The 27,762-nt window shown below is 44.9% G+C and overlaps 1 protein-coding gene across 3 annotated transcripts; it reads right to left on the bottom strand.

The window, feature by feature from the left end:
- Positions 1 to 1,222: 1,222 nt before the first annotated feature.
- LOC122519523 lies at positions 1,223 to 27,241 on the bottom strand. Of its 3 annotated transcripts, none has more exons than XM_043639021.1 (6): positions 26,998 to 27,241; positions 10,600 to 10,710; positions 8,891 to 9,004; positions 5,151 to 5,221; positions 3,470 to 3,748; positions 1,223 to 3,384 (listed from the first exon to the last, which is right to left on the bottom strand). In XM_043639021.1, exons 3-6 carry the CDS (start codon positions 8,958 to 8,960, stop codon positions 3,268 to 3,270), a joined length of 537 nt encoding a protein of 178 aa, XP_043494956.1. In that variant the 5' UTR covers positions 8,961 to 9,004; positions 10,600 to 10,710; positions 26,998 to 27,241; the 3' UTR covers positions 1,223 to 3,267. The 3 variants fall into 3 exon arrangements, with proteins under 3 accessions (XP_043494956.1, XP_043494957.1, XP_043494958.1); XM_043639022.1 differs by lacking the exon at positions 26,998 to 27,241 and adding an exon at positions 17,819 to 18,011; XM_043639023.1 differs by lacking the exon at positions 26,998 to 27,241 and adding an exon at positions 10,771 to 10,965.
- Positions 27,242 to 27,762: the final 521 nt, after the last annotated feature.

The following is a 27,762-nucleotide window of genomic DNA, read 5'->3' as shown; positions in this document are numbered from 1 at the left end:
CTTTCGATCTCCGTCGTAGAAGAACTTCCACAAACAAGATTTGTATTTTCGAGGTAGAGTAAAAGGACTGATTATCGCTTTAGCGAAAATACAATTACCGGAAGGGGAATGAAAGAACGTTTCCCGATAATGATATCTTATTTAGGCGGCGTCGAGCGCATATAATTCGAAAAGGAGTGCTCGTATCAGCGCCTACCTGGACCACGTAGTAGTCGTAACTCACTTTCCAATAGGATCGTCGTCTCTTAGGAATACTTTATGCGTGCCGTAGGTCGATGCGACGACGTTAAGGATTCCAGGCGCGGTGCCGGGCAACTGCATCGGCCCGACCTTAAGAACAAGGGCGTAACTCCTACTCTAGTACCTTTATATCCTTTCTCGAGGAGTCGCACGGATAATCGTATCAAGATGACTGGTAGAGCCCCGCGGACGGGTATCAACTTTTGATCCTCCCGGCCGTCGGTATTCAAACGGCTCTAACTCGATATAAGCGACGCTCCCCAAGGTATCCTTCCCCTCTTTCCAAAACTCGACACGCATCGAGGAATAAAAGTATTTTCTTTCGGGACGCACCCGAATTCGATTTGCATGTCGGGAGACTGGCGCCAGAGATGTCACTTACGTTCGAACGCAACATCTCTCCGAGAGACTGCGAAACGATGATAATCGTCCTATCCAAATTTCACGCGTATACTTACAAAGTCTATTTTATTTACGTTTTACATTTACATTTATTTTAGGGGGGGTGGGGGGCGGTTAGCTGCGTCGAGATGCATCGGATGAGTTACCGATACGCTTTTTTTTCCATGTCGCGATCTTATACATTTTTCTTCCAAGATATTTATCGGATAAGAATATACGTCGGGGGTAGAAACGTGTTTCCTTCGTAAAAAGGTCCGCTTGAAAATTTCTTCCCTTACCGAGCTTATTCTATCCGTAGTCGATAAAAACGATACCCGGGGTTGAACCCCTTTTCGGTATAACTCGAACAACGCGGTAGTTTCCTACCTTAACACCTTCGCGTTGAAGAAATCTTTCAATGACGTCAATGGAAACGGGTGGATTACAGGGATTTGTCTTACCGGTTTGACGAAAATCAATACGAATAGCATGATCGGTGACGTAGATTTTGTAACGATACATTTTACGCGTACTTATCATTTGGTAGAAATTCCAAGGAAATGGGAATAGAGAGAGAAAGAGAGAGAGAGAGAGAATACGGTTAAAACGGAAATGGAGCTATATTTTATTACGCTATATTTGAATTTTAGCCATATCCTAGAGTACGCCATCGTAGTTTACAGGAATGCTTTTAGGTTTGTTCGTAATAACCGCGTTGCTATAAAATGATCGATTAAAAGACAGAGAGCTCGATATCTGTCACGCTTTTGAATCATTTTCGATTTGAAATGCGCCTCGCTGCGATGAGAAGAATATCTCTTATCGATTTCGCCTATATTTTCACGGATGAGAATCGTCGTGAGAATCGTCGTGAGCTAAATCGCAAATCGATCGATCGATCGATCGTTAACGACCCTACGCGATAAGAATGAATCCAAGTAATCTAAACGTTCCTGTTCGCGAGTAAAAAGGCAGTAATACGTATAGAAGTAAATAACTAATCGTAAGTAAGAAGTAAGTAAGTAAGTAAGTAAGTAAGTATATATATATATGTATCGGTAAGAGAATGAACGATTAATATCTAATCGGATATAGCGTTTCGTTAACGATTTCGAGCAAAAGCAAAGAGGAAATGTCCTTAGTCTTGGATAGTTTATTTGTTGGAAAAATGTCTTCTTAAAAGCTCTATTCTACTTAGATTCCATCGCGGTAATCGTAGATTAAATTGTAACATTTCCATGAGATCGAATCGTTTGGCGCGTTATAAAACGACGACTTGGATAGTCGACGGATATACGCAAACGATTATAATATTGGATAAAGGAAGACAAATTGTTAATCGAAATCGACGACGGCATCGTCGAAATCGAATCTTTCAATTGTACGATAAATCGCTGGCAGTCAGCGTACGTCCTGTGTTATAACGCAGAGAGAGAGAGAGTAGGTGTGTCTCCTTGTGAAAAAAGTAACAATTATAACATTTCTTTTTTTGTCATCTTTGTCATCAAAGAAAGAACAAACGACGAATTGTATGTACTTTTAATGATGCCAATTTACGAAATCCTGTGTGTACTTTAATAATATAGTTATCGGGGAAGGCTTCGATTTGTAACTCGAGATGTACATAGAAAACTCGATCAGAGCGCTTGAAACTCCATCTATGTTATATTATATATGTATATATATATATTTATATTTATTTATTTATTTATTTGTTTATTTATTTATTCATTCATCATTGAAATATTCATTTAATAATCTGGCAAGCTTAGCAACAAGGTAGGTACAGATAATTCGTAAACGGCGTATAGCTTACGAACGTGTCTTGTTATTTGGCACTAGAATCCCCTCTTACGATAAGTTTTAGACTCCTTCGAGATCTTCGGGATCTTTTTCCCACTTTCCCCCCACCCCCCCACGAACATCATCTTGCATCTTCGATCGGGTGAACGCATAATTCGTTCTCAGGCCTAATTTCGTTTATAACTATGTCATGTATCATTTATCGTTAGGATCTACGTAATATACACAGACACCTTCTTACTCCGAGAAAAGAAGACGGTAATCTAGGGAGAAGAAACAGGCGTACCACCCGCGTACGCGTATTTTTCTCCTCACATATATATCTTTGGTTTAACTCTGAGCAACGATATATTTGAATTCGCTAAACTCGAATAGTTTACAATAATAACAATAATAATAAAAGGAGTAGGAAATATGATGTATAATATAATTCTCTAACGCACCGCGTAGGTACACGAATGAACTGGATCAACGCTATCCTTCTATCGATAATTTGGCATAGTCATTAGCGTCCCTTTATATTCGTCTGCCCTTTATTCTTCGTCGATCGCAAAACCCTCCTTGTTCGATGATTTTCCAAAAGTACAAACGTGCGTAGGTAGTAGTACTCGATGATCATTCGGACGAGATAATTCGAGCTGACAATAATGAAAAAAGATGTAGAAATTGTGGAAATTCGACGGATGCGCAATTCGAAAGATACGCGAAGGAGGAAAAACGTTCGTCGCTTTTCCTCCAAAGATCCTCCTCCAAAGATCTGGCAGAATAAGTTTTAGACGACGCGCGGTAGGCTGAGTTAATAAAGGGTCCGGGTTCTTGTTTTCTTCTCGTCCACTTGGCCTGCTACTGTATGGAACACGTCAATGGATGCGACAAAGCGTGATCGAGCAGGATGGGAGTGCCCGCGGCCAATTCCGTTCTCGCATCGCCGCAATCGTCGTCGCAGTCGAAGTAGTTGCTCTGTCCGATTGCATCCGAGAGAAAGGATAATTCGTTATTTATGATATTATAGCGATATAAGAGAGCAATTCATTTTGGGCCTTACCTGACAATCGATGCATCGACAACTGTCGGTCAGAGAACACGTGAGTCCGAGTATTTCGACGGCTTCTTTGTAAAGCTCCGCGCTCGACTTTCGTTGCCTCGGCGGGGAAGTGGGGGCGCTCACCGTGCCGGTTCCCGACGGTCTTCTGCCCCTCTTCAACCTCGAGGAGGAGGATTCTCGAGACAAGGAGGAGGTCGACGTCGATCCTCTCGGCCGGTCGTCGTTAGCGAGAAGTGCTCGTCCTGCCGGCGAGGCGAATAGTTGCAGCATATCCATATCCTGAGAGACCGACAACAAAAAGTACATACACCTCGTCAAAGTTCCAACGAGAGTAGGACACTCGCTAGTCTAACGTTTATCTTTTTTACCAATTCTATTTGAACCAGCAGCAGCTAGCTACCCGACGCATATCCAAAAACATTGGCATTTTTAATCGCGAGTAGGACCGCCGCGTCGTTGAATCTTGTTTGTTTTCTCCTCTATCCCCCCCCCCCTTTTGCATTTGAATATAAGAATCGTGACGCGAGCTCTCTCGCCGCCTGGGATCGTTAACGTTATAGAGCAGAAATCGTTATACCGGAAGAAAATAATTGGAAATGTTCCAAGAGTCGCGGGAACTTTTTATCCGATTTATTTGGACGAAAAAATAATCGAGTAAAATCGAAGCAATGATCGCGTCCAGTCGAATGACAAGGAATAAAATACAATGGGTATGAAAAAAACTAATTTCCGAGCACATTTTGAAGCAACGGCCGCGAATTTACTTTGCGCGATCGCGCAATCATACGCGATTTTGCAAGAGTTGCTCGTTAGCGTTACTTTTTGTCGATGTACGCGAAACAGAGTAAAAGCAATTATCGATCAATTACAGGACGCAAATGTAGACGGGCCATCATCCATTCGGCCGTTAACTACGACTGCTACTGCTACTAGCACGTATAACTATACGACTCGATGTTCCAATTAACAAGGTGCCGCGCGTAACGGAAACTCATTAGATTAATTAAACTCTACGTTTTTCAATAGCGCGCTAACGAAAATGATAAGTTCAATTTGTAGCAAAAAATGCAACTCGATCTTTTTCTTTTTCTTCGATCGATGCCAAATATCTGAACAATTTAACTAACGATTTATTAACCTAACTTGAAACACCCCCGGCAACGAGATAAAATGCTATTTACGCGCAATAATTGTATCCGAAATGCGAAATTCCAATTGTCGCATTGGAAGGATCCGACGATTGCTTAATTAGCGACGATTGGTGAGATCGAATTATATATATATAATCTCTCTTATTCTATTAAAGATTAAAAGTGGCCGCGTTTTTTCGTCGAAGACAGATTACGAAATTCCGATATTCGTATCCCCTCTCTCTCTCCCGTTTTATAATATTATTTGTACGCGAGCGTGCATAAAGATTAGGTAGCGGGTAGATACTCGACTATGAACCCGATAGTTGACAGATCTACTTCAGGGACGCGCCCCTGCCTACGCGAGCCTTGGTTTATCTCCCAAGACCATACGGGGGAAACCATTGTCCTATCCCTGACTCTCCTTTCAAACCCACAAATTCTCCTTTCTTAATATCCTAGAATTTTATACTCGAAGTCGTTACACCTGGTAGGACGCGGAACGCGATCTCGTTTGAAATCGCGCGGGGGATCGCGTCCCGCATACTCACCGGCAAGGATTCCGGAGTGTGGTCCAGCACGTATATGCTGTTTGTGTATCCGTACAACATGGTGTCCAGATCTGAAAGCAAAGACCGAGTAGAACATTAAATTGGTTTGATTCCATTTGCGCGCGCATTGTCGCAAAACGGAGAAAAGCCATTTCCCAAGGTGGAAATACGCGGGAGGATATACGGTCAAGAGGTTCGCGCGCGGTTTCCTATAGAATTCGTTAGGACGGAATCCTAGTTTAGGAATCCTATAGATTCTCCTCTTTCTCTAAGTTTTCCCATCGTAAGGTGGGAGAATAATCTCTCCCGCGTCGGAGCTCGCGCGCAAACATCCGATATCGATCGAAAGAGTAACGATTCGTTTCGACATCTTTATAGCATCCAAAATGAAATCAAATAATATTGCTAAAAAAAGAGGAGAGCATCGAACTACAGTAATCTCCGGGATTAGCCGTAGTTACGTTCACGAGCGACGATAATTCCATATAGAGTTAGATTTAGGAGCATAAAAGTTCGAAACGACGCGATTTTGGGGAAAAAAATGATAGCGCGATATTTTCCTCGGATGGACTTTGAGAGGCACTTTGATATCGCTCGTCGATGATCCATTTTCATGCAAACGGTTCCGCGACCCTTATCCGAAAAAGTAAGTGGAAAAAAAGAGAGGTCCGGCAGAGGTATAGCCAGCATGCACGTGGAAATCGATCCGATTGCGAAGGCAGTTTCCTCGGTGGCCGTTCGCCGCGATCGATCGCATCCAGGAATTTCAATTTTCCTCCTATACAACGGGTTTATCGAGCGCCAAGTTTTTCGATTTGCAATTTTATCGAAAATCCTTCCTTCGGCCGTGTTACTTATTTGCGAAAATACAGGGAAATGCAATTGCCGTAGGATCCAATTCGCTGCTGGAATCAACTCGGCGACGCGTCGCTAACGATTTATCTCGCCACCGAGATATTCCGAGATTGCGTAACGGAGGAGAGACATTTTTCACCGCGGTGCACTCCGCGTTACGAGAGAACAGTTTCCGGTCAGGTAATTTCGGTTCCAGCACTCGGACGAGTCAGCCCAGCCGGAAATAACGAATGAATGTATCTCGCTGGCTATGTTTCGGCCCGGGCCCTACCACTCTTCTTCTCTTAACGCGCGTTCCTTTTCTTCGATCGTTTATAAAGTTGGGGACGACGGAATGATCAGTCGGACGAAATCAATTTGAGAAACTTTACGAATTTTCATATATACGTACATAAACGTCTTTTATTTTGCTAATAAAAAAGGGAGAAAAACGGAACGCGTATTATTTCATTTTACGTTTGAAATCCCGGAGGACGCTCGAGATACGCCGAGAGTTAATGCATTCTACGAAATATCATTGTTTTTTGACAATGAGTTTACGATGCTATCGACGAACGGATACGCGTACACTTTTGAAACGCGACCGTAGGATTTATCTCGCGTTTAAAATGGACCCGCGGTAACATAAATTATAGGAAATAGCGATGAATCTCGACGATACAATTGCGAGCGATTCGTAACCCGCTTCGATTACTATTTCAAATGATCGGTATGCGTTGCTAATCGATTATCGCGCTATTCCGTAACGTTTCTATACACGCGATTTAGAAAAATAAAAGTCTAATTGAAAAAGAAAAATATGATGTTTGCGAGCCGAGAGAATTCCGTAACCGCGACCGAGGCATTCAATGGTTTACGGTTTCTCGCACTATCGGCTTCGATATATTCGGCAAATCGCGTTAGAACAAGCTCGGATTCGGCATTGATCTCGGTATCGTCGAAAGACGTTAGCGTTGGTTTAGTTAAGTTTAGTTAGTCAGCGATGGCACTTTGAACGTATGCAAATTTCATGCTCGCGTATCGAATCGGTCGGGGATTCCGAGCGTTCGTCCAATTTCTACGTTATAGAACGATTTTCATCGGGGTCTCGTGGACGTTCGGCTTTTAAAGAACGATCCGCTTTAAAGGGAAGAGTCCCAGGAGAGGTAAAGTTTCGCGGAGTAATAAATGATAGGACGTCTAGAAAATGATTAGTTTCTCGATCGGATGCGTTTAATTCTCGATTCTCGGATGGAAAGCGAGCAGAGACAAAGGAAATGATACACGATAGGATACGAAATCGAACGAGCATTTTTGACTTGAACTTGAGTTCGGTTGGAGTTCGACTCAGGTGCGTATCGATCGAAAGAAAAGGCAAGTTTCTATGGGATACCGGGGAAGGAATGGCCCTGACCTAGTAAGGGCCGTGAACCCGAAAGGCTCTCCGAGCAAAGCCAACGGACCGTTGCGAGTTACGGGCTTTGGTGGTAGCGCGTAGACCATCGGTCGTGCGAGGGACGAAACGAAGACCGGAAGGAGGGCAAATACACGGAGGGCCACTTGGGTAGCGTTAAATAATTCATAGAGACGCGGTGGCATCGGTGCCGCGCGCCACTAGCCATTCGACCGTTCATCAGGGGCTATCGATTGGACTACGGACTTGCCCTCTGCCTGCCACCAAGCGCACCCTACTTATGCCTACGATTTCCAAGAATAAGCGTTGACATCAATCCCGATCCGAATGCGAGCGCAGCTAAGTACGAGCCAATTATTTTCCGTTCGACCCGTCAATGGAATATAGCGCGATAGGTGGAACCGAACCGAACCCAACGCGTTTTTCTTCCTTATTCGCGAGCTATTAAGTGCTATTAAAGTACTAATGGAGTTAGAAAGGCCGACCGAGGGAATCGCTCCACGAAATACGGAAGCTTTTCGCAAAGATCGATAAGAGAACTCCTAATTCCTTTTCACATTTTCGCGTAGACATTCGCGTTGGAATATTGAAAAGCTATTTTACTTCTGATATCGAGAAAAATGTATTAATGCGATTAAAAGGCAAGAAGAACAAAAAAAAAGAGCCGTTGCTATTCTTTCCGTAATAAGTAGACTACTACTTTTAAGATGAAACCAGATGGCGAGCGAGCGAGCGAAACATCGAAGCGAAACATCGAAGCGATGGAAATCGTATCATTTTCGAAACTTTTCTCTCCCTCTCCCTCTCTCTCTCTCTCTTTCTCCAGAATAATAATTCTATTCGTTGGAATTCAACGTGGATGCAAATAATGACCAAGTTCATTAAAGTAATAAGGTGTAGTTATTAATGCTCCGAATACCATTTTCAGTTCGTTTTCCTTCGACGTTGCGTTAATTAATGTCTGGATTAATTATCGAACGACGTAAAGTTTCCATTTTCGTTTCGACGCGCGTAGGTGATACGCCTATAGGCGAACGAAAAAAAAGCCGAACAATTTGATCGCGTAACGTCGCGTTCGTCGAAGGTCGATAAGCAAAAGGAACCTCGTTGCACGTCCGATATCATCGGTCGCGTATGCGAAATCATTAGTCGAAATTAATGCGATTTCTATGGGAGCGCGCTTACGATATTATATGTATGCACATACTATCGACTATCGGCTATCGGCTATCGGCAATTTCAATATTTACATGCATACGCGTACCTATATGCGCGCGGCCACGGTGGACGGACGACGATTGCCGTTATTACCGCGATATATACTTGCATCGCAAAGAATTCCGGTCGATCATTTTTCCCCGGCAAAGATGCAAACGTTGCGGAGGAAGACCGGAGCCTAAAAAATACGCCGCGGCCCGATAATTTACCTGTCGTTGTAACGCGAAATAACAGGGGTGGTTCTCGTTAAAAGATCAAAATCGGCGGCACCGACCTGTAGGCGTACATGGAGTTCTTGCTGCTTCCACGAGGTCTTCGCGACTTCCGGGTGGAGCCTCCAGCATGGTCGCACTCCCGGAGAATTTCTTTACGCACAGCAGGCTCAACGCTACAAGAAAGAAAAAAGACGTTAGATATCGCGCACAGGACCTAAATAAATATATTCAAATATATTATATTTCGAAGGAGAACACGCAGACCTATACAAGGTTCGTAGGATCTAGCGAAAAGCAATTTCCATTGGTCGAAGAAACACGGTACGGGCGGTACCAAAGCTGTAATAAAGATCCACCGGAGTGCTCGATTAACATATTCGATATCGAGCGGCCAGTTGGAAAAGTTTGCTCTCTCGACGGATCGAGATTCATTTCGTTTCTCATCCTTTTTTATCGATTTTGGATCGTCCGGAAATGATAGAGACGCGTAAATCAATATTCCGATGAAATATCTCCTCCGCACGAGTGCCCTTACCTTTAGAATCGACCTATTAATTTAACCCGCACCTCCTACGCCTTTAGATATATATATATAATCTACGAGTATAGTTGCTTCGTTTCGAGTTATTATTATTCTATTCGCTTTCCTATTACTATCCTTCACCGGCACCCGTTTTCCGCAAATTTCGTATTAATCTTTTACGCGGTCCCTGCTTGGAAATGGCAGAATTTTATGCAAACTCGAGAGCGTTAACTCGGCATGTAACGAGCTCCGAGACGAGGAGCTACCTTTCAACGGGGTGGAAACTTTGCGAGTATCGAAGCGATCGACGAGAACCTATCCGAATGCTAACTTTGTCACTTAGCGGAAGGAGTAGACGCGTTTTCGCGACATTTTCGTGACATTTTCATGACCACGATTGTGGTAGAGGCCTTTTTCGGGAATCCGCTCAGCCCATCGAACATTCCAATTTCAAGGAAAAATAAAATCCGCGTCGATGGTAAGAGGAAACGTTTCTATCTTCGATCGCGTACGAGTGGAAGTAACAAATACGAAGAAGCGTGCCATTTCATTTATCGCGATGCGATAGGATCGATCCTTAAATGTATTATATAGCTTTTCCGTAGCTACGTCGCGTAACATTTCTAACAACCGTTGGAACTTTCCTCTCGTCGCGCATTCGCTCGAGAAAGTCTAGATAGATCGTAGATGTAAGAGCTGTGTGTGTGTGTGTGTGTGCAAATTCTTTGCTGGAAAAATTGAGAGAAGCTTTTACGCTCGCAGATTCCGCGCCGACTCTCCGCGGTTTGCGTCGAATCTTCGCGCAAAGGTCCTGTGCACATAGGAGCAGCGAGCTTTCCGATCGCTTTGTCCCGCAAAGAAAGAGAAAAGCCGTGGTTAGCGTAGTCGGAAGCTACCTACCCTTAATGCCCTATTCCCGGTAAATCGGTTCTCCTTCTTCTCGAATATCCAAATCCATAGATCCGCTCGCGTTTCGAAAGGATGGCCCGCGATAGATAGTTTAATGGCCACGGATCAAAAGAAACGATACTCTCTTCTATCGTATCGTTCTCGCTTTTGTCCGAGCTGTTTCTATCGCCGAGTCAAAGTCAAAAATAGTTGGGAGCCGTTCGGTCGATATCTTTGAAAAATGAGCTTCCCCTTGGAGACTACGTCTAGGCAAGAATAAGTAGGAAACCTTTTCCAATGGCCTTTCGTAAAGGACGTAGGACAAACCAAGTGAATCGAGCAAAATGCGTAACTTACCCCGCTTCACGTCTCGCCACGTGTTCGTGATTTCGATGAATCTGCCCTGCCCGTTTGGTGTTTATCCATATAGTCCTCTCACATCCTTTCGCCGTCCGGTATACCGCGACTCTGAAAATAATAAGGATTACTCGAGCTCGGTCGCTTATTTAAACGGAACGTCGAACCTACCGTGACAGCTAACATCGGAAGGTTCATGCGTTATTCATGAAAATCTTGGGAGAGACGGTGTTCTCGTTTGGTCGCGTGGTCGAACGGTTGACGCAAATGCGATGGGTAAACGAGGAATCTTGGTGCGCGCGCCCATCAACGCATATATGCATAGGGTCCGGCGGGGACGTCTTCCGTGCCGAGCAAAATCAAATTTCGTCGGTCTATCGGGCGCGTTATGTTATTAAATAGGAAATATCGCAGTCGTTGCAATGCCTCGCAACGTTTAGCGCAAACGCGCAAAATTTTGTCGCGGACGCATACGCGGACGCAAATACGACGGACGGAACGTGCTTTGCTGTCGGCGCAATGGGTCGCCGAATAAACCGCGAATTCTCAAGTTCCGTAATCGAGTTTCTATTGTAATCGCGTATAAACGCGTCATTTCTATGGCTGGTGTTACGGTCGAATGGACATTATTTCGCGGAACGTTCCCATTCTTATACAATATTTTTCATAATGTCTCGTTAAATCGTATCGCGTTCGTCGCGTTCTAAGACTTTCCAATCGATTTTATAACTCGAGAACAATTTCTTTCCCTACTTTCCGCGATCCTGCAAACAATTACCTCGTAGAGAAGGGAAGGAAGGAAGGAATCGAAGATCGATCGAACATCGAGCACTCGAGTATCGCGAGATTCGCGGCTAAGAATTGGAAGAAGGATCTTTTATCTTTTAAGGTGAGTGGCGTTCGCCTGGCACAGTTACAAGATAAGGGATGCTCGCCACTTGTTCTTAATCTCCGCTCTTTCGCCTCGCATTTTCGACGCCCGAAAGTAACCCTTTGCACCGGAGAGACTTGTTACTCTCGGCCCCCACTCGGTTTTACAAGATAATTCCGATAAACGGAGTTAAAAAGGATCGCGAGGAAAATCCTGCAGTATTATCGTTGCAATTGTTTGCTTTCCTTTCTTCCGAGTGTAATCTTTTCGTTGACATTTGACGATGATAATCGAGCCGTTAATCGATCCGCATCCGCTATCGAAAACGATCGCAAGCTTTATTAACTCGCCGAAATTGGATGGCCATGACCGATGCATGCTTCGTTTACGGGACGAGTCTCCAGAGTCGTAGAGTCGGCGGATAGTAATTACAAGGAAGAGTGACGCTATCTCGCTTATCACTCCCAAGTGCTCGCGGTGGTACTTCTCCTACCTTATGCATTAGAGTACGTATCATAGTTGAGCCTTTCGAGCCAGTTTACCATGCCACTCGCGATCGCTTCGATGTTCGGATTACTTTGATTTTCGGATCGGTAAAGAAAAGATTACGACGTTCGTTTAGTTTTACGCTACTTCGTTCTTTCGATTTTCCGCATAAGAGTCGACGACGAGCATTCATTCAAATCCTTTTGAGACCCGCATAGAAATACGAATACGCGTGCTTAGGTATACCTATATAGACGTTGTATCGTGAAAAAAAAAGACGAGTTGATAATCCAAAGTACGTAGGAGAATATAAAGCAGACAGCACGCTAGAAAGATCTTCTATAAACTCCACCCTCTTGAAGCGTATACATTTTTCTTCGTCCTACTCCCCTCATTTTCTTTCTTCCTTCCTTCCTTCCTTCCTTCCTTCCTTCCACGTCTGAGACATCCGCTAAATCTCCGAGAGTGTATACAAACGGCAATTCGTCTTGAAGACTTTCTGGAAAAGTTGCATCAACGCTTGAAACTCGAGAGACGACGATGCAAATTGAATCCCAGGAACGTGGAGATGCACGAGCGAGGATGAAAAGCGAATCGGCGCGACGAAAAAGATGAAACGAAAATTGGCCAAAGTTTCGATGACCGACGATGAAATTGGTTGGAAACGGACGCGTCGCGATTAATTCGATCGGAGTTGGGAAAGATTCGGCCTCGTTTCTCGGAGCTTCGTCCAAAGGCGAAATTAGGGCTAACGAAGCACTCGACGAAGGGAAAAGGTGCATCTTGCGGGCCATAATTAATCATGGCCCCCGCCGAACTTTTCGACGATTAAAGTATCCTTTCGAGAAACAAGAGCGTCGCGTCGTACATCAACGTACGAATAGATCGAATATTTGCTTGGCAGCTTGGACCTCCTCTTCCCGTACCCTTCGATCCGAAGCCAAATTTGATCGCCGAACAATTTTCTTTACCGGCGACGACAAATTTCTAAAACAAACAACTGATTTTGCGGAAGGAGAAAAGTATTTTGTAACTCCGACGTAACGCCATTGTTGCTCGTTCGGACGTAAGTTACGCGATGCGCGCGCGACCCAATTAGCGTTGGTAATGGCTCGTCGTATTACTTCTATCAAGTCGGAACCGCGCGGGTTTCGCGAGATTTACGTATATTTACGATTTATCGCGTGACCAAGCGTATAGGCCGCGATTCATACTTACGAATTACTTACTTTATATATATTCCTTCTCTCCGAGTTAATTTGGCAAAATAAGATTCGGAAAAAGGTTTGAAAAGAATTCCGAGTAACGAGGAACTAAGGTAATAAGCGCAGCCAGATAAAGCAAGTTCCTTTATCGCGAGAAGAGACAAGTTTAGTTGTTCCCGAAGAAAAGAGACGAAACAATCGGGCGAGAGTAGACGACATTTATCAGACGACGAGGCACGTACTTTCTTTGCACGCCAGCCACGTTTCGTCTCTTTTGTTTCCTTTGGCGAGGAAGCGTTCCGATTCTCGACGCGCGAGATTCTTCGTCGACGCGTCGTCGAGTTTGACCGGTTCGAAAGGATTCCCCATACGGAGCGGATGAATATAACGCGGAAAAATACGCGCGTTCCTCCAATGAGCATTCGAGCGATGCTCGAGAAAGCCAAATTACCCGGCTTTTTATTCCAAAGTATATAGGCGAAAAGCGGAGAATATAGAAGACCCGATAAACACGTCGACTCCCAGACCAGCGCATGGTACGCGATAATAGGATGCGAGAGGCATCGTATTGTGGGGAACACAATGAACTTCTCGTTTGAACGTTTCCCAGGCGAATGCCTCTGGCAGTTCGTCCTCGAATTAGAAGCGAATGCCTTCGAGCATAAGTATCGTGCGCGGTACAATGAAATCTTCCAAATGAAAAGCGTCTCCGGCTCCCGAAATTTCCACCTACCCTCTCTTATCGTCTCGTCAACCGATTCTACTAATATGCAACGATATCGCGAAATCGATGTTCGTCCGATCTCGCGTTAATCGCGATTAGCGAGGCAATTACGTTCTTTCACCGCGAAAGATCAATACCGAATGAGGAGATTTGCTCGACGTGCTTGTTACGCGAACCGTTTCGATGCTCCATCGCCGGTTACCCGTACACCCTTTACCACGAGTTACCTATTTACGTATCTCCAAATCGAAATTTCTTTCATCGGGTTTTCGTTAAAATCGCCATTGCCATTTGCCTTTCTTGTATTTCTATATTAAAAGGTAAAAGCGCATACGCTATAGGAGATAAAATGTGTTTCGCGAAGACGTCGACGTTGGCTTGAGCGAAAATGTTGCGCGAAAAAAAAAGCGCAAAAGAGGGGCGCTCGGAGAAAACACTTAAAATGAAAATTAATGAAAAAGGAAAGAATCGCAATTTGGGTAAAAGCAGGATTTATACCTTTTTTTTTTTTTGTCTATCTCTCTTCGGAGCAATATATTTAATGGAATATGTATAATTATGAAAATAAGGAAAAAAGAAAAAAAGTATAATATAGCGTAATTAGGCGCGAGGGCCGCATCATTTGCATATATCGTACATTATATCCGTTGCACGTTCGCCATCGCGCGTCCTTCCCATTCCGCTTTGACGGCGCCAAATCAATTTTCGCTGTAGGCGATAATCGGCAAACGTTATTATGTCATTTTAATCTATATCGCGCCTCTCGACATTCCTCTCTGGAACTAATAGAGTCGATAAATAGAAAATTAACGAAAGGACGAGGCGTTTGATACGCGATAATGCGACGCGTAAGAGTTTGTTTCTACAATTATTGGCTTTTCATTGGAAAAACAAGAGCGCGCTCGTTCGATCGTATAGAGGCGACAGTAGTAACGGTGTTTCTCCAGTTACAAGACAGAGAATAACTGATTTGTAGCCTCGTCGAAGGTTCGAGCGCATAAATCTCGAGCTGCCTCGACGCAGCAGCCTTCTCCTTTCAGCCATCGGTGGACTGAAATCAAATCCTCCCGGTGTCCTCCCAGTGTCCTCCCCGTTTCCTCCTTTCGCGTTATCTTCCATCCAAGCGCGCATAACAATAAAGCACAACCCTCCCTGGTCGTGATTTATGCTCGCGCATTTGACGTCGCTCCTACCGCTATACGTATGACTAACGCGCGAGCCGCGTTCCATGTAAGTAGGCGAAACGGGTCCAACCGGACGCGAGTAAAAAAAGGAAAAATCGATCGATATTCCTCCCTCCTCCCTCCTCCCATCTTCATTTTAATAGAGAATAGCGCGGACAGCGCAGTCGGTCGGGCTTGGCATTAATTAACGTTCAATTATCATCTTATTGATAGGCAAATATCCAGGAGAATATTCATAGAGGTGGCGGCGCCCCTCTTATCGCGACTTTCCAATTAATACGAGGGGGAAAGCCTGCTACTAGGCTACCGACTAGCCCTAGTCGTAGATGAAGCTTTAACGCGTTCGAATGACTTTTATTCGACTGTTTAGGCGGATTAGGGGATCGACCGAATTAGTTCCGGTAGGCCTCGCGAGGTTAACGATCTTCCCCGCCGCCACCGCCGCCGCCGCCGGGACTGAATTTCCATGGGAAATCCGTAGGCGGCTTAACCTATCGGTTTACTCTTTGCCACCCGTTAACTCGATCTATTTTTTACATATCGTCCGTGTACCATTCGTGTAAACATTGGCACGGCTCAATGAAAGCTACTAAATTGTCCGAAAGCTGGACTTTTGAATTCGACGAAACGCGCTATTATCGAAAAGAAAGCTTTGGCTCCGCGTATTTATTCGGCAGATACTAGTACTCTCGGTACTCCTCTAGCGCGATAGTACCTACTCTTTTAATATACAAATACTTGTGTCATCGCGATCAAGAACGTTACGACAACGAGTTTTTCGAGTATTCGCCAATGCGGGAGAATGCGCCACTCGAAATTTCATCGGACGAAAAATACTCGAGTACCTATTTTCGCTGGATCTCTATTGCGTTTTTTCGACTATTTATAAAATATACGACTGCGCGAGGTCGAAGGAATAGTAGAGAATAGCGAAACTCGTCCGTCGCATTTATCTCGTTACCGCTTCGATAATGAATTTCTCCGTTTTATAACGCGCGTCCCGTATGCGGAGGGAAGATTAAATCGGCTCGAAATTGAAAGGACGACGATTACGAATTTGGCCGGCGAGTAGCAGACGTGTGCCATGGCTCGCCTCGTCGAGTGGCAGCGGTCACAGCCTTCATCTCGATTTGGAAAAGCATAAAGATAAAATAATGCGGACGGACGGTTCCCCAGGTGGAACGAGTTAGCGGTCGATCGAGAGAGAGAGAGAGAGCATCCTTCCTCCCTGTCTCTCGTGGTATTCCAAATTGTTAACTATCGGCCAGGCGGCTCTATTGATTCGGTGGCCTCGAGGTGGCATAACGCGGTTCGACCAATTCACCGACGTCGGTAAGCATGGAATGCCTCCTGCGTACCTTTTCGCATAACCTGCCACGACCGATCTATTTACTTTTCTTTTTAGCGGTTCCAATTTCCGAATTCGCTGGAAGCCGAAAAATGGCGGCCTCGATAAATGTCCTAATTGGTGTCCGATGGTGGTCGTCGCGCTTCCATTCGAACTTCATTCTATTTGTTTAGGATCGTTAGAGAGACTTTTTCATCCTATACTTTGTTAACGATCATTAGAGCTCGGCGAGGGTTTGGACGTCCGCGTCCTCGTCGCGCTTGAGCTACTTCATTGCTCGAAAAGAGGCCACCCGGACCTTCCAAACGACTTCTCTCCGCGTAGATCCGCTTAGACTTTCACGACTTTCGAGTATGCTGCACGCTAAAACAACCCCTTACGAGAGACAAGAATGTGGAAACAAAGAGAACGCAATTTTCTCTCTTACGTCATAGTCGTCGCAAAAACGCTCCTATATTTTTCTCTCTCGTACGAAAGAAGAGGGGGAGTAGTCGTTGGGAGAACGGACGACGAGTGCGCGAATGCTCGCGCGACTGCGATTACGGAAACAAAGCTCTCATTCGTTTCCAACGCGCTTCTTCTTGGATCCTTTGACGGTCGAAGGTAAGGCGCTATTAGTATTTTTTAATTTCGAAAATTGACCCATCGCCGGTTTAGACTTTTTCTCCGGGAAACCTGAGAAAAGATTTCCAATGGAAATTTCATTAGTATATGCCGAAATGAAATTTTGAAGAGACGGAAATTTAGAAATATCCTTAATGCAATATCGGCAATAGGGTTTGGTTTTGCCTCGTACTCGACTCGATTCCCTTTCCATAGGATTTCTTTTCGTTTTCACCACTGCCGTGGTAACTATCAATAAGATGGATAAACAGAAAGAAAGATGCGAAGGTGGTGGAGGAGGAGGTGGAGGAGGAGGAGGAGGAAGAGGTACCTCGGAGAAATCCAAGTTTCAATAAGCCGGGAAGACCTTATTAGGTACTTCCATCCTGCTCGTAAAGCCATTCAATTTACCGAGATAGAGAGAAAGAGAGAGAGAGAGAGATTTTCGCCGGGCGCACTGCGGCTACGAAGAACTAGGATGACGTGGAAATAGAAAATCGAAGAAAGAGGAAGGATGAATAGAGAGGCGCGTAAAGAAATGACCGGATGAACCGCGAAAGACGGAAATGAGAAAAGAAAGATACGAATTGGCGCGTTTTATCGCGAACCTCCGAAAATACTCCCGTCGAAGAGAATATAATCTACTAGAAAAGATTGATAACATTCGAGCTATGTTTGGACAAAAGCGATACTCGAGCGATACTCGAGGAAATCAAAAGTCGAATCATATTTTCGTCGAAAGCTAGTCGGTTAATCGAGCTAACGTTACTTTGAAACGCTTCTTCGACTACCCCTTACCTTTCATTAAAAGTTCGAGCTGTTTGTCGAGGTTCTTCGTTTCGTTGGTGTACCGTGCCGGGGTCTCCGAAAGCAGAGGATCGAATCGGCTAGCTGGATCGTCCGTTCTTCTTTTTTCGGTCAAAGCGCACTGCGTCCGGTCCGATCATAATTCATTTGAAATTGATTTCATGAAAATATGGAAATAACGGCGAGTGGTCTGACAAGCGTAACCATTTTTCTTCGGCTTATTTGTTCGGGCTATCGATAGTTTTGAATCGTAGGTACCACCTACCTTCAGAACGTTCAAATCGGACAATACGTTAATCGAGGAAGCTTCGAAATTGAATTTTTCCAATACGTCGAGCAACAAACTTGGACTTATTTGCGACCAAAAGGTGGACTCGTCGATGACGACATAAATTCTATATACGATACGACGATAACGAATCGTCGCGAGAGAAAATCATTTAGGAAATATATATATAAGGGCGTTTGGCAAATAATCGTAAGAACGACGCTAATATATTTCAATACCGTGGCTCGTAGATAACGTTTAGAGCGGCTTTCAGTTCGATCAAATTGTATATGGGAAGGTATTCTTCGTGGGACAAACGGTAGTAAATACGAAATCGTTGCCCGTAACACATTGCCTCCACCTGTATAAAAGAAGAAATGAACATTTGGAAATAAGCGCGAAATTGAACGGGGATGACTCGACATAAATTCTATAAGATACGACGATAACGAATCGTCGCGAGAGAAAATCATTTAGGAAATATATATATACGAGGCGTTTGGCAAATAATCGTAAGAACGACGCTAATATATTTCAATACCGTGGCTCGTAGATAACGTTTAGAGCGGCTTTCAGTTCGATCAAATTGTATATGGGAAGGTATTCTTCGTGGGACAAACGGTAGTAAATACGAAATCGTTGCCCGTAACACATTGCCTCCACCTGTATAAAAGAAGAAATGAACATTTGGAAATAAGCGCGAAATTGAACGGGGAGAGTCGTTCGTAAAATCGGGACGATCGATCGGGACGTTCCGAAATTCGTAGCTTCCGAGAGCTCGCTTATGCACGCTTATGCGCTTCCTGTCTTTCGCGAGGCTCGTTAACGCATCGACTCTCTCTCTCTCTACCCCTTTCACCCTTTTCTATTAATTCGAGGATAAATCCATTGCTCCGACTAAAAAGATGTGCGCGTATGTACGTCTGCGAAGAGGCCGTATACGTCCGGAATATCTTCCCTCCGGAGCATAATTTTGGCATTGTTCGTCCTCATGCTATGATTGTCGACGAGGATCGCTTCCATCTCCAGCGGCGAACGTTGCAACGTCATTTCGTAGAGAGATATCATAAATACTCGAGAATTTATCTATTTTTCACATTTGATCGTCCAATTTGAAATTTAAGGAAAAAAAGCGAATCGCTTGGCCTCCCTAGACGGGAAGCGACATTTCCGATATACCCCGCCGACTGGTCGGCGCGCCGTTATCTTACCGCCGCGAAATTCATTTCTCCATCTCGCGTGTGCGCATTTCTAAATGTACGCATCGCATTGTATGCAAATAGAACGCATATGAAACGCGTGGCTCGCATACGTAAAGAGCTTTATTACCCATGGACGCCTCGATGCAGCAGCAGCAGCAGCAGACATGTAAAACAAGGCTGGGCTCTCCTTCGAAAAGGAGATCGCTTGCAAAAAGTGATTCATCCTGGGCCCATATTTGTTGTTAAATCGAGCAGGAGATATGGGATATCTCGCGTATCTTGGCACGAACGGCTTATCGGGGTCGACGGAGCGTATTTATTCGATCGTCTCTTTCCTTTCGCGCATCGATTTAATATAGCAATCGGAAGCGTTCTTTCTTTCAATTTGTCGGGAGAATTTGAAGGATCGGTAAGACGAGCCCCCTTCTTACCCTTCTCTATTTAGAATGATATCGATCGTACCCTTACAGCGAACGTTTATCTTCGTATATTTGATTCTATATAGATTCTATATAGATCGCAGGAGCATATCGTATACTTAATCTCAAACGCGATCGTTCGCTCGATCGGAAATCCGCTTATGGTTAGAGCATAAACGATTCGAAGGGAGGGGCAGCTCGGATACGATATCGATCGAGACCGAGAGAAATTGGGATATCGGAAGGAACGTTGCGCCAGCCAATGGTATATTACGTATAACGCGACAACGCAACGGAACACTGTTGCGCAACAGGGAAATTCATTCGGTATGCAAACGGTTCGCATTTCGTTTGTAATTTCTTCGATATTAGGAGGAAACGAAATTTCCACTCATCGAACGAACAAATATTTATGGGCGGCCGCGCGCGAACAACGCGACGATCCGCTCGCGAATTCGTTAGCTTTTTGCTTTTCCTTTAATCGCGCCGTATGTTTTTTCAATGCCCCCCCCCCCCACCCTTTCGACTCGGCCACGAGGCAACCAAATATAATATCGATATTCCAAATATAATATCGAAAGATTATCGAGTTACGTTGGAGATACGTTATCGCGAACGAGCAAACGAGCGCGGAGAGAGTAACTTTACGACGCGACAAATTTCTTCCGAGAAATTAATTACATCTGTCTCGAAAACTCCTTTAACTAGATTCCTTTAAATAACGTCCGATCTATTTACCGTAACGAAGCTTTCAAACTGAATCAAAATAGAAATTGCCATAGGAGAATAAAGTTGTATAAGAAGGAAGGTTCTCCGGGGTGGGTTCTGGTTGCAAATAATAATGCGTCGGTTAAAATGAATGAAAAATCTATAAGAAGAAGCGAACGCGAGGAAGAATTTAGTAGTTAAAAAAGTAGTTTGAGAATGGTAGAGGAAGAAATATAGGGGGCTCGCTTAATACGACAGCTTTTGAAAGGTCCAACTGTAATCCGGATACGTGCCGCCGGGCTATTCATTCGCTCACTCGTCTTGGTCGAAAAGACCGAAAGAAAGATTAAGTAGAGCGATATAAAGGATCCCGAGGAAAAGAAGTAGGAACGAAGTAGCTCTCTCGACGGTAGGAAAAATTGTCTCTAGCCGAGACGATACATCGAGAAGAGAATCTACTCTCGTCGTATATCGGCGCATCGAAACTAACGATCTTTAGGCTTTGTACTTATACGCGCTTTGTCCCAGAGGCGCGCGAAACTAAAGCGCGAAACTAAAGCGCGACGTAGGAAGGAGAAGGAAAAGTTTCCATCCGAGTACGCGCGCCGCGTGCTACTTCTCGAACTTTCCTCCTTCTTCGCGAGTAATCGCGATCCTAGGGGATAGAGGAAGTCCGGAGAAGGAAGAAAATCCCTCGGCTTCGGATTAACCGGGCCTTGGAATTGCAGCTAACGCAGCGTTTACATTTCTATTACGCTCCGTGTCTCGATACCAACGGCTTCGTGTAAAATCGATAGTAGTAGAGTTTATTTTAGGCGAGACTAAAAATATTCTCCCTACATATGACGCAGGCTAAATACTCTTCTCTACGAAATTGTCCTCTTACGGTTTAACGACTAATACGAAATACGTGGATTCGATGACTATCTTTTTTTTTTATTTGTCTTCCGGTCGAAGGAATTCGCCGGAGAAGAAATATGCGATACATCCGTCGTCGTCGACCTTTCGATTTTCGATTCGAGGACGTCTCGGGAAGGAGGACTTTACGTAACTAAACTAAAGGAAGGTTTAAGGGAAAGACCCAGGACGGATTTGGTTCGGTCTTATTCTCCTGATCTCGATCGCGAGTATTCTTGGCACGTTCGAATACCTGCCGAAGAAGAGCTTCGCGGAATTCAACGGAAGGGGAAAGAACAAGGGAAAACGAGTGCTTTCCCTTTTTTTCCAAAGGACGAAAAATTCTCTTTCGTTAATCTATCGGTAACGATTTGCTCTCGCTGGAAGGACAATTTGACTTCCATCCTATGGGCTGCGTGCCCAATTCGAAGAAATACCTTCGACGTTATCTGTCATTTTCATCGTCGAAAAGAGATTGCCGCCGATGTTCATCGCGGGAATATTAAAGCGCGAAGAGGAAGAAGGGTGAAGCGAGCTAACGGTTGGACGAGTGCGCTTCGAGAGTATAAATTATTTCGACGCGAAAGGTTAAAGGGTCGAGGAGGGAGACGAGACTATATCGACGAAACGCGATCGGAAAGCTCTTACCGAAGAAAGTAGAAAAACTTGGCTCGCGAGATAGGGCTAAGGCTAAGAAAAAAGAAATTGTCGAATGTGTCAAAGAAAATAACAGGGAATAGAGAATAGAAGGTGTGTACTTAATGAAAAAAAAAAAAAAAAAAAGTAGTCAAGCGCTCGTCGCGTATCCTACTTTAGTACTAGGAACCGAGGCGAATATCTCGGAGCTGCGGGAGGAGACTTTGAACAACGCGACAACGTCGACGACGACGACGACGACGACATAAGGCTTCGGACAACACACACGGTGAGAACAAAGCGCAACGCTAGGGGCGATGCAGCAGTCGTACTGGAAACAGTTGCGCGATACGCGCACGAGTCCAATCGGCACCCATCCTCCCACCATCCCGACCTAGAATCGTCTTTTTAAAGCGTGCTACTTAGTAGTCCTACTAAGTAGTCGACGGAAAAAGAAAGAGAATGCTCGACGCGATGCATCGATGCGATTAGGCTAATTATAACCAAAATAGGATTTCCAAATTGGAAGCATTTCCAACTTTGCGAGGGGTTCGAATCGCGGAAATCCTTGCTCTCGGTTTAGAATATTAGATCCGTCCTCGAGAAATCGGATGATCTTCGTCGCGCGATCAATTAGAGTCGACTTGTATCGCGATGAATACTCTCGAGAGGATACCGTCGCCTCGGAGAACTTCGAGTAGAGAGAGAGAGAGATTAACCCTTGGCAGGTGCCGGAATTGGATCTACGAGCGAACATTGCGACATCCCTTTAGTCCGTTCGAAGACACCGACTCGACCGAGCTGCCATCCAAATGGATTCTAATCGTTTTTCCATAAACGACCATAGACGAATATACGAATATTTCAAATCGTTATTCCGTATGTTTTATTCCGTACGTATTATTTCGATAATAAATTCGCGGGGACGAAGCGAGAAAGGGAAGAAAGATCATTATAAAGACTGCGTTATGGAATCGCTTTATCAAATCCTCGAGAGTCCCGACGAAAAAGGGGAAAAAAGTTGTAGAAAAAAAATCCGAGAGAAAGATTTTTCTTAATTTTTCAAAGAACTCGCGCGTACACGTGCAACGCGATCCCTTTGCTCTACTTACTTTCCTTTCGTAGGAATCTTTTCGAGGCGGAGTTTCCTCTCGTCAAAAAATATCATATTCTCGAGATTTTGTTCTTTTTTTCTTTGACTCTATCCAACAAACGCTGCTGCGAATTTATTTACATAGGAGCGACACTTTAGCGACGCGCTTGCCATCGGGCTTAGAACCGAGTTGCGACGCGCGTTACGCGCGTTGCGTGCCATCTCGTTAACCGTTTTTCCTTATAAGCAAAAGGAAATGAAAGACGACACGCGTGGGTGGGAGCGCCACTCCCTCTCGGTACGAGAAAAGTCCTCCACGACGAGTCTCGCGAAATTACGTAATTTACGAGAGAGCCTCTAATTTGCGAAGACTTCAAAGAATACTTGAAACTTTTCTAGTTAATGCCACGGAAAACTTGTCGTTCGAGTGGAATATATCTACCTACCGCTTCGCGGGAATACGCGTCGAACATTTTTCCTCGAGTTTGCGGCTTCGAACGAGCGTCGGATCAAATATAAGTACAAAGTACTAATTGCCTTGACGAGATATAGGTACGAACGTTAAATAGACTTTTGTTCGAAGGAAGGAGCTGCAATAATGTAACGCGATAGCATGGAAAGGCATTTGTGCCGCGGCAATCGGCTCGACTCCCAAATTTCCTTCGCTTCGCTTTGACAAATCCATAGTCCACAGGAGTAGGTGCGTACGCTCGCTTTTAATGTTGCCAACGTCCAAGACCTTAGGAATTCGAATGCAAGGGGGGAGGGCGCGAGATCCATAGGAGCCAATTTGCATGGAGGATTTCATTGAAAAATGCGACAGCCGGCCGAGATTAAGCCGCGCCAGGGGCCGCGAAGGACAACGCCGCTGGCCGCTGGCCGCAATTAGTGCGAACGAACGATTTATGTGACGTCGACCCGATGGGAAAAGAATGTGCGTGCGTGTGTGCGTGTGTGCGAGGGTGCGCGCCCCTGCTACGGAACGAACTACGTTCGCGCCTTCCAAATCCAGCCTTTCTAGTCCTCGAATCGAATTCGATACAGTTAGCGAAACGAACTTTAGGTGGAAGGGTAAACGCATTCGGATAAGAAGGAAGGAAGGGGAGGACAATTGATCAGGCTGTACCTTGACCTCGTGGAACGACTCGCGTATTCGCTGATTCTCGAATAGACGAAATAAAAGAGAAAGTCGGCTTTATAAATTCGTAAGGTGTTTTAATCCCTTCCGTAAGCCATCCGACAGCGCGACTGCTTTCGCCCTAAATTAAGGGATTTTCGAATAATCTTTCTCGTTTGCTCTATCGACTAATTCGTAAGCATAACACCGATTGTTCGAAAGTACGGACGCTTAATCCTCGATCATCGAGCAAGCGGGTCTTTTCTTTCCGACGAAAGAGAAGGACAACGAGCTTAAGCTGGATAAAACTTTGAACAATTTGACTACGTTTAAACGAAAAAATAGAAAATAATGGAGTTTAAGGAGACGCGTGGCGCGCCTAATAAACGATTGGGAAGAATTCGAAAGGACTAACCGAGCCCGCGTCAAAGCTCTGTCTCCGGCGAGATATTCTTCCGGCGTCCCTTTTGTGTCGCTTTCGAGGTCGCCAATGAGCTTGTACGAGCCGGTAAAAAGAGCAAAAGATGATTTCCTTTGAAAGAGAAGAAACGAGAAGAAAAGCGAAGGAAGGCTTGGGGGTGCTCGAGAAAGAGAGAAAAGGCACTTTGCTCGGTCTCTTCTCCGAGGGTATAACACTCGACGTTAAAAGGGAGTAAATACCCGGGCTCGTGGTACTCGCGCACGACTACTACGAGTATCCTACGTAACGAGCTTTTTCTATTAATTAATCTTCCTTCCCCTTGTTATTCCGCGGAATATACATTCGTTCCAAGTTCGGCGAATCCAACGGAAACTGGCAACGATCGTAATTGTCCAACGATCGTAATCGTTCCCAGGGGGAAATCGCGCTAAACGCTATTCCTTTCTTCCCAAATATTTAATAAAACGTAGGACTTCAAACTCGCGACTCGAGGCTTGGATTACGAACCAAATTGCGCGTGCTAACTCGCTCGAGTCTCCTTTCACCGGCAACACGAAAATTGCTGAAAACCTATTTACCAAAGTTCTTTTTTCGCGCTAAAGTCGAAGAGAGCCTGATATCATTCGGTGCGGTTATTACGCTTCTACGTATACGTATGGAAAATTCGTATGAATGGTCTCGGCTCTCGTTTCTCTAATCCAGTTTCTTCGCACGTCCGCTGCTAGTAGTCGGTGGTTATCGTTACCCATCCGACAAATGTTTTTTTACCTCGAAAACGCTCGCTTTGAAGAAGAAAGTAATAGTAAACAACGATTTCATCAACGAACTATCGACGAATAACCACTAGTGGAACGAGAAGGATGACGCAAACCTTTTCGTTATCCTTCGAGGAAAATGAAAGAAAAGCGATGGAAACGTTGCGTTGAAAGCGTTGCGGCGAAAGCGTTGCGGCGAAAGCGTTGCGGCATGGAAGAAGACTCGAGGGCGGGTCGAAAAGGCGCCGACTTCAAATAGAGCGGAAAGCTTTAGCGTTTAGAGCGTTTCACGAGCAATTTCATTTCCACTGGAAAATTTATGCAAATCACTCGCGGCCCAGGGAGTCGGATAGCTCTGCCGCGCGATCGACCGCCGATACGAATACTTCCAACCTAACGGATCTAATTGTCCTTAGCAACATTCGTAAAATCGATAGAAGGCGTTTCTTTCGAAAAGAAAGAAACAAACAAAAACTAAAGAATCTTCGTTATCCCGATCAAGGGTGGCGTTCCGAAAAATCCCGAAATACCCCACGCGTTACGTCTCCGGATACCGGTCGGTGACCGAAAACTAAGAAAAACGAGCGACCGGTTTACCACCTCCCTCGTGAAATGATAAACATTGCGTTAAGTCGATCGCCGAGTCGGCGAGGGAGAGGGGTTTAAGAAAGGAAGGGAGAAAAAGGGTAAACAGCCTTGTACCGTTAGATGCCTTTGTACGTTAGAGGAAAAACAACTGAAAACAAAGTAAAAAAGCAATCGTATCTGCCTTATATTCAGAGGAGCCTTGAAAAATATATGCGCGTGATGAGAAACTCTCGTTGCGCGCTCGAAAACAAAAAAAGAAAATAAAGTAAGCCAAGTGGAATATCATCCCTCCGAGTTTTTCTCCCGTATTACTCGATGCCATTCTTCTCTTTTCTATGAAAATGAGAAGCAACATTTTCGAAATAGAAGCCTCATAGAGAGACGATACTTTCCTTTTTTATCGAGAGAATTACGAAAGGATAAGAAAGGTTCGTTTGACAATTATGCTCTGGAAATATGATTAATCGAAGAGGGGAAAAAATAGAAAGGACCTCCCTTCGGCGCGATCCTTTGAGTCTTTCATGAATATTAAGAGAAGAAAATCCGGTTGAATTTGGAAAGAGCGCTTATAATACACTCGTACCTCCGGCATTTCCAATCTTATTAGTCGAAAAGACGCGTGGCAAAAATTCGACTAAAGGACAAATCACGAAGATCGATATGCATTACTCGCGGAACTTTGGCTCCGACGCGACGCGACGCGACGCGACGCTTCCGAACGTCTTGCTAGGCGACGCAAAAAACAATTTCAAATATCGCTTTGTTTTGGTTCGCATCTCTGTGGCCGAACGATCGACTTGTCGTCAATTACTCGACTCGAGAATATCGATCGGTTCTCCCCTAGGACCCGTCCACGAAGCGTAACGGAAAGAAGGACAAAATAATAGATCGGAGAAGCGAGGAGCCTGTTTTTTGGCCGAACCGTTTTTTTCAACGACTAGATCCAAGGAAGGAAAGAAGCAAATTCAAAATATGCCAAGGATAGGACGCGGATTTGTCGTATTCGTCGTCGATAACTGCCACTTAATTTAACTAATAAGTCTTATTTTGGAATAGGTTCACTTACGTGTTTTACTTATCGTTCGAGGGAAAAACGTCTCTCGCTCTCGACCTTGGCCCTCGAGGTAGTTTCAGGAGCGCGAGGAAGCTTCGAAAGAAACTCTGACGCGAGGAAGACGAGTAGGCGAGCGCGGCCGAGCGAAGGAACGAGCTGCTTCCTTTCTCCGGTCGTAAATGAAAATGTGTAAATAGAAAAAAAAGAGTCTCACCGTCCGAGGACTCGCGGCCGACTGAGGTCCACCTCGAACGTCACCGAGGGTGTAGCTCCCTTCCGAACGCACTCCCCACCAGAGCTAGCGGCATTGGGGAACATCCACGCCATCTGATTCGTTGAACGAGTACGCGTGTACTAGCGAGCGCTAGGACCCGGGGGTTGGGACGAGCGAAGGGACGAGCGAAGGGACGAGCGAAGGGACGACCGAAGGGACGACGAAAGTTCCTCCGAAACAGCGATCGCCTACGTGTCCGGAGAAAACTTTGCTCGGATTTCGACGAGATGTACTTATCTATCGGGGCTGTTTTTCCTTCGGTTCGTCTAATCGATCCTTCGAAAAGAGTCCAAGTATTTCATTAAATCCAATTTCATCGATGTCGCGCGCAATCCTGGCGGCATCCCGGAATTACTGGCGACATCCTCGGCGAAGGGGGCAATGGCCTTTTGCCTTTCTACGACCTTAGGGTTGCGTCAGAATTACACGCGCGCAATATACATTATAATATATTTAGAAAGAAAATAAATCGGCACTTATATGGAGGAATCCGCGTAGAAGAT

This window comes from Polistes fuscatus, unplaced genomic scaffold (genome assembly GCF_010416935.1).
Source record: "Polistes fuscatus isolate 324 unplaced genomic scaffold, CU_Pfus_HIC Scaffold3, whole genome shotgun sequence".
NCBI classification, from domain to species: domain Eukaryota; kingdom Metazoa; phylum Arthropoda; class Insecta; order Hymenoptera; family Vespidae; genus Polistes; species Polistes fuscatus.
The sequence above is the reverse complement of the archived record's forward strand: the minus strand, read 5'-3'. Positions and strand labels throughout refer to the sequence as shown.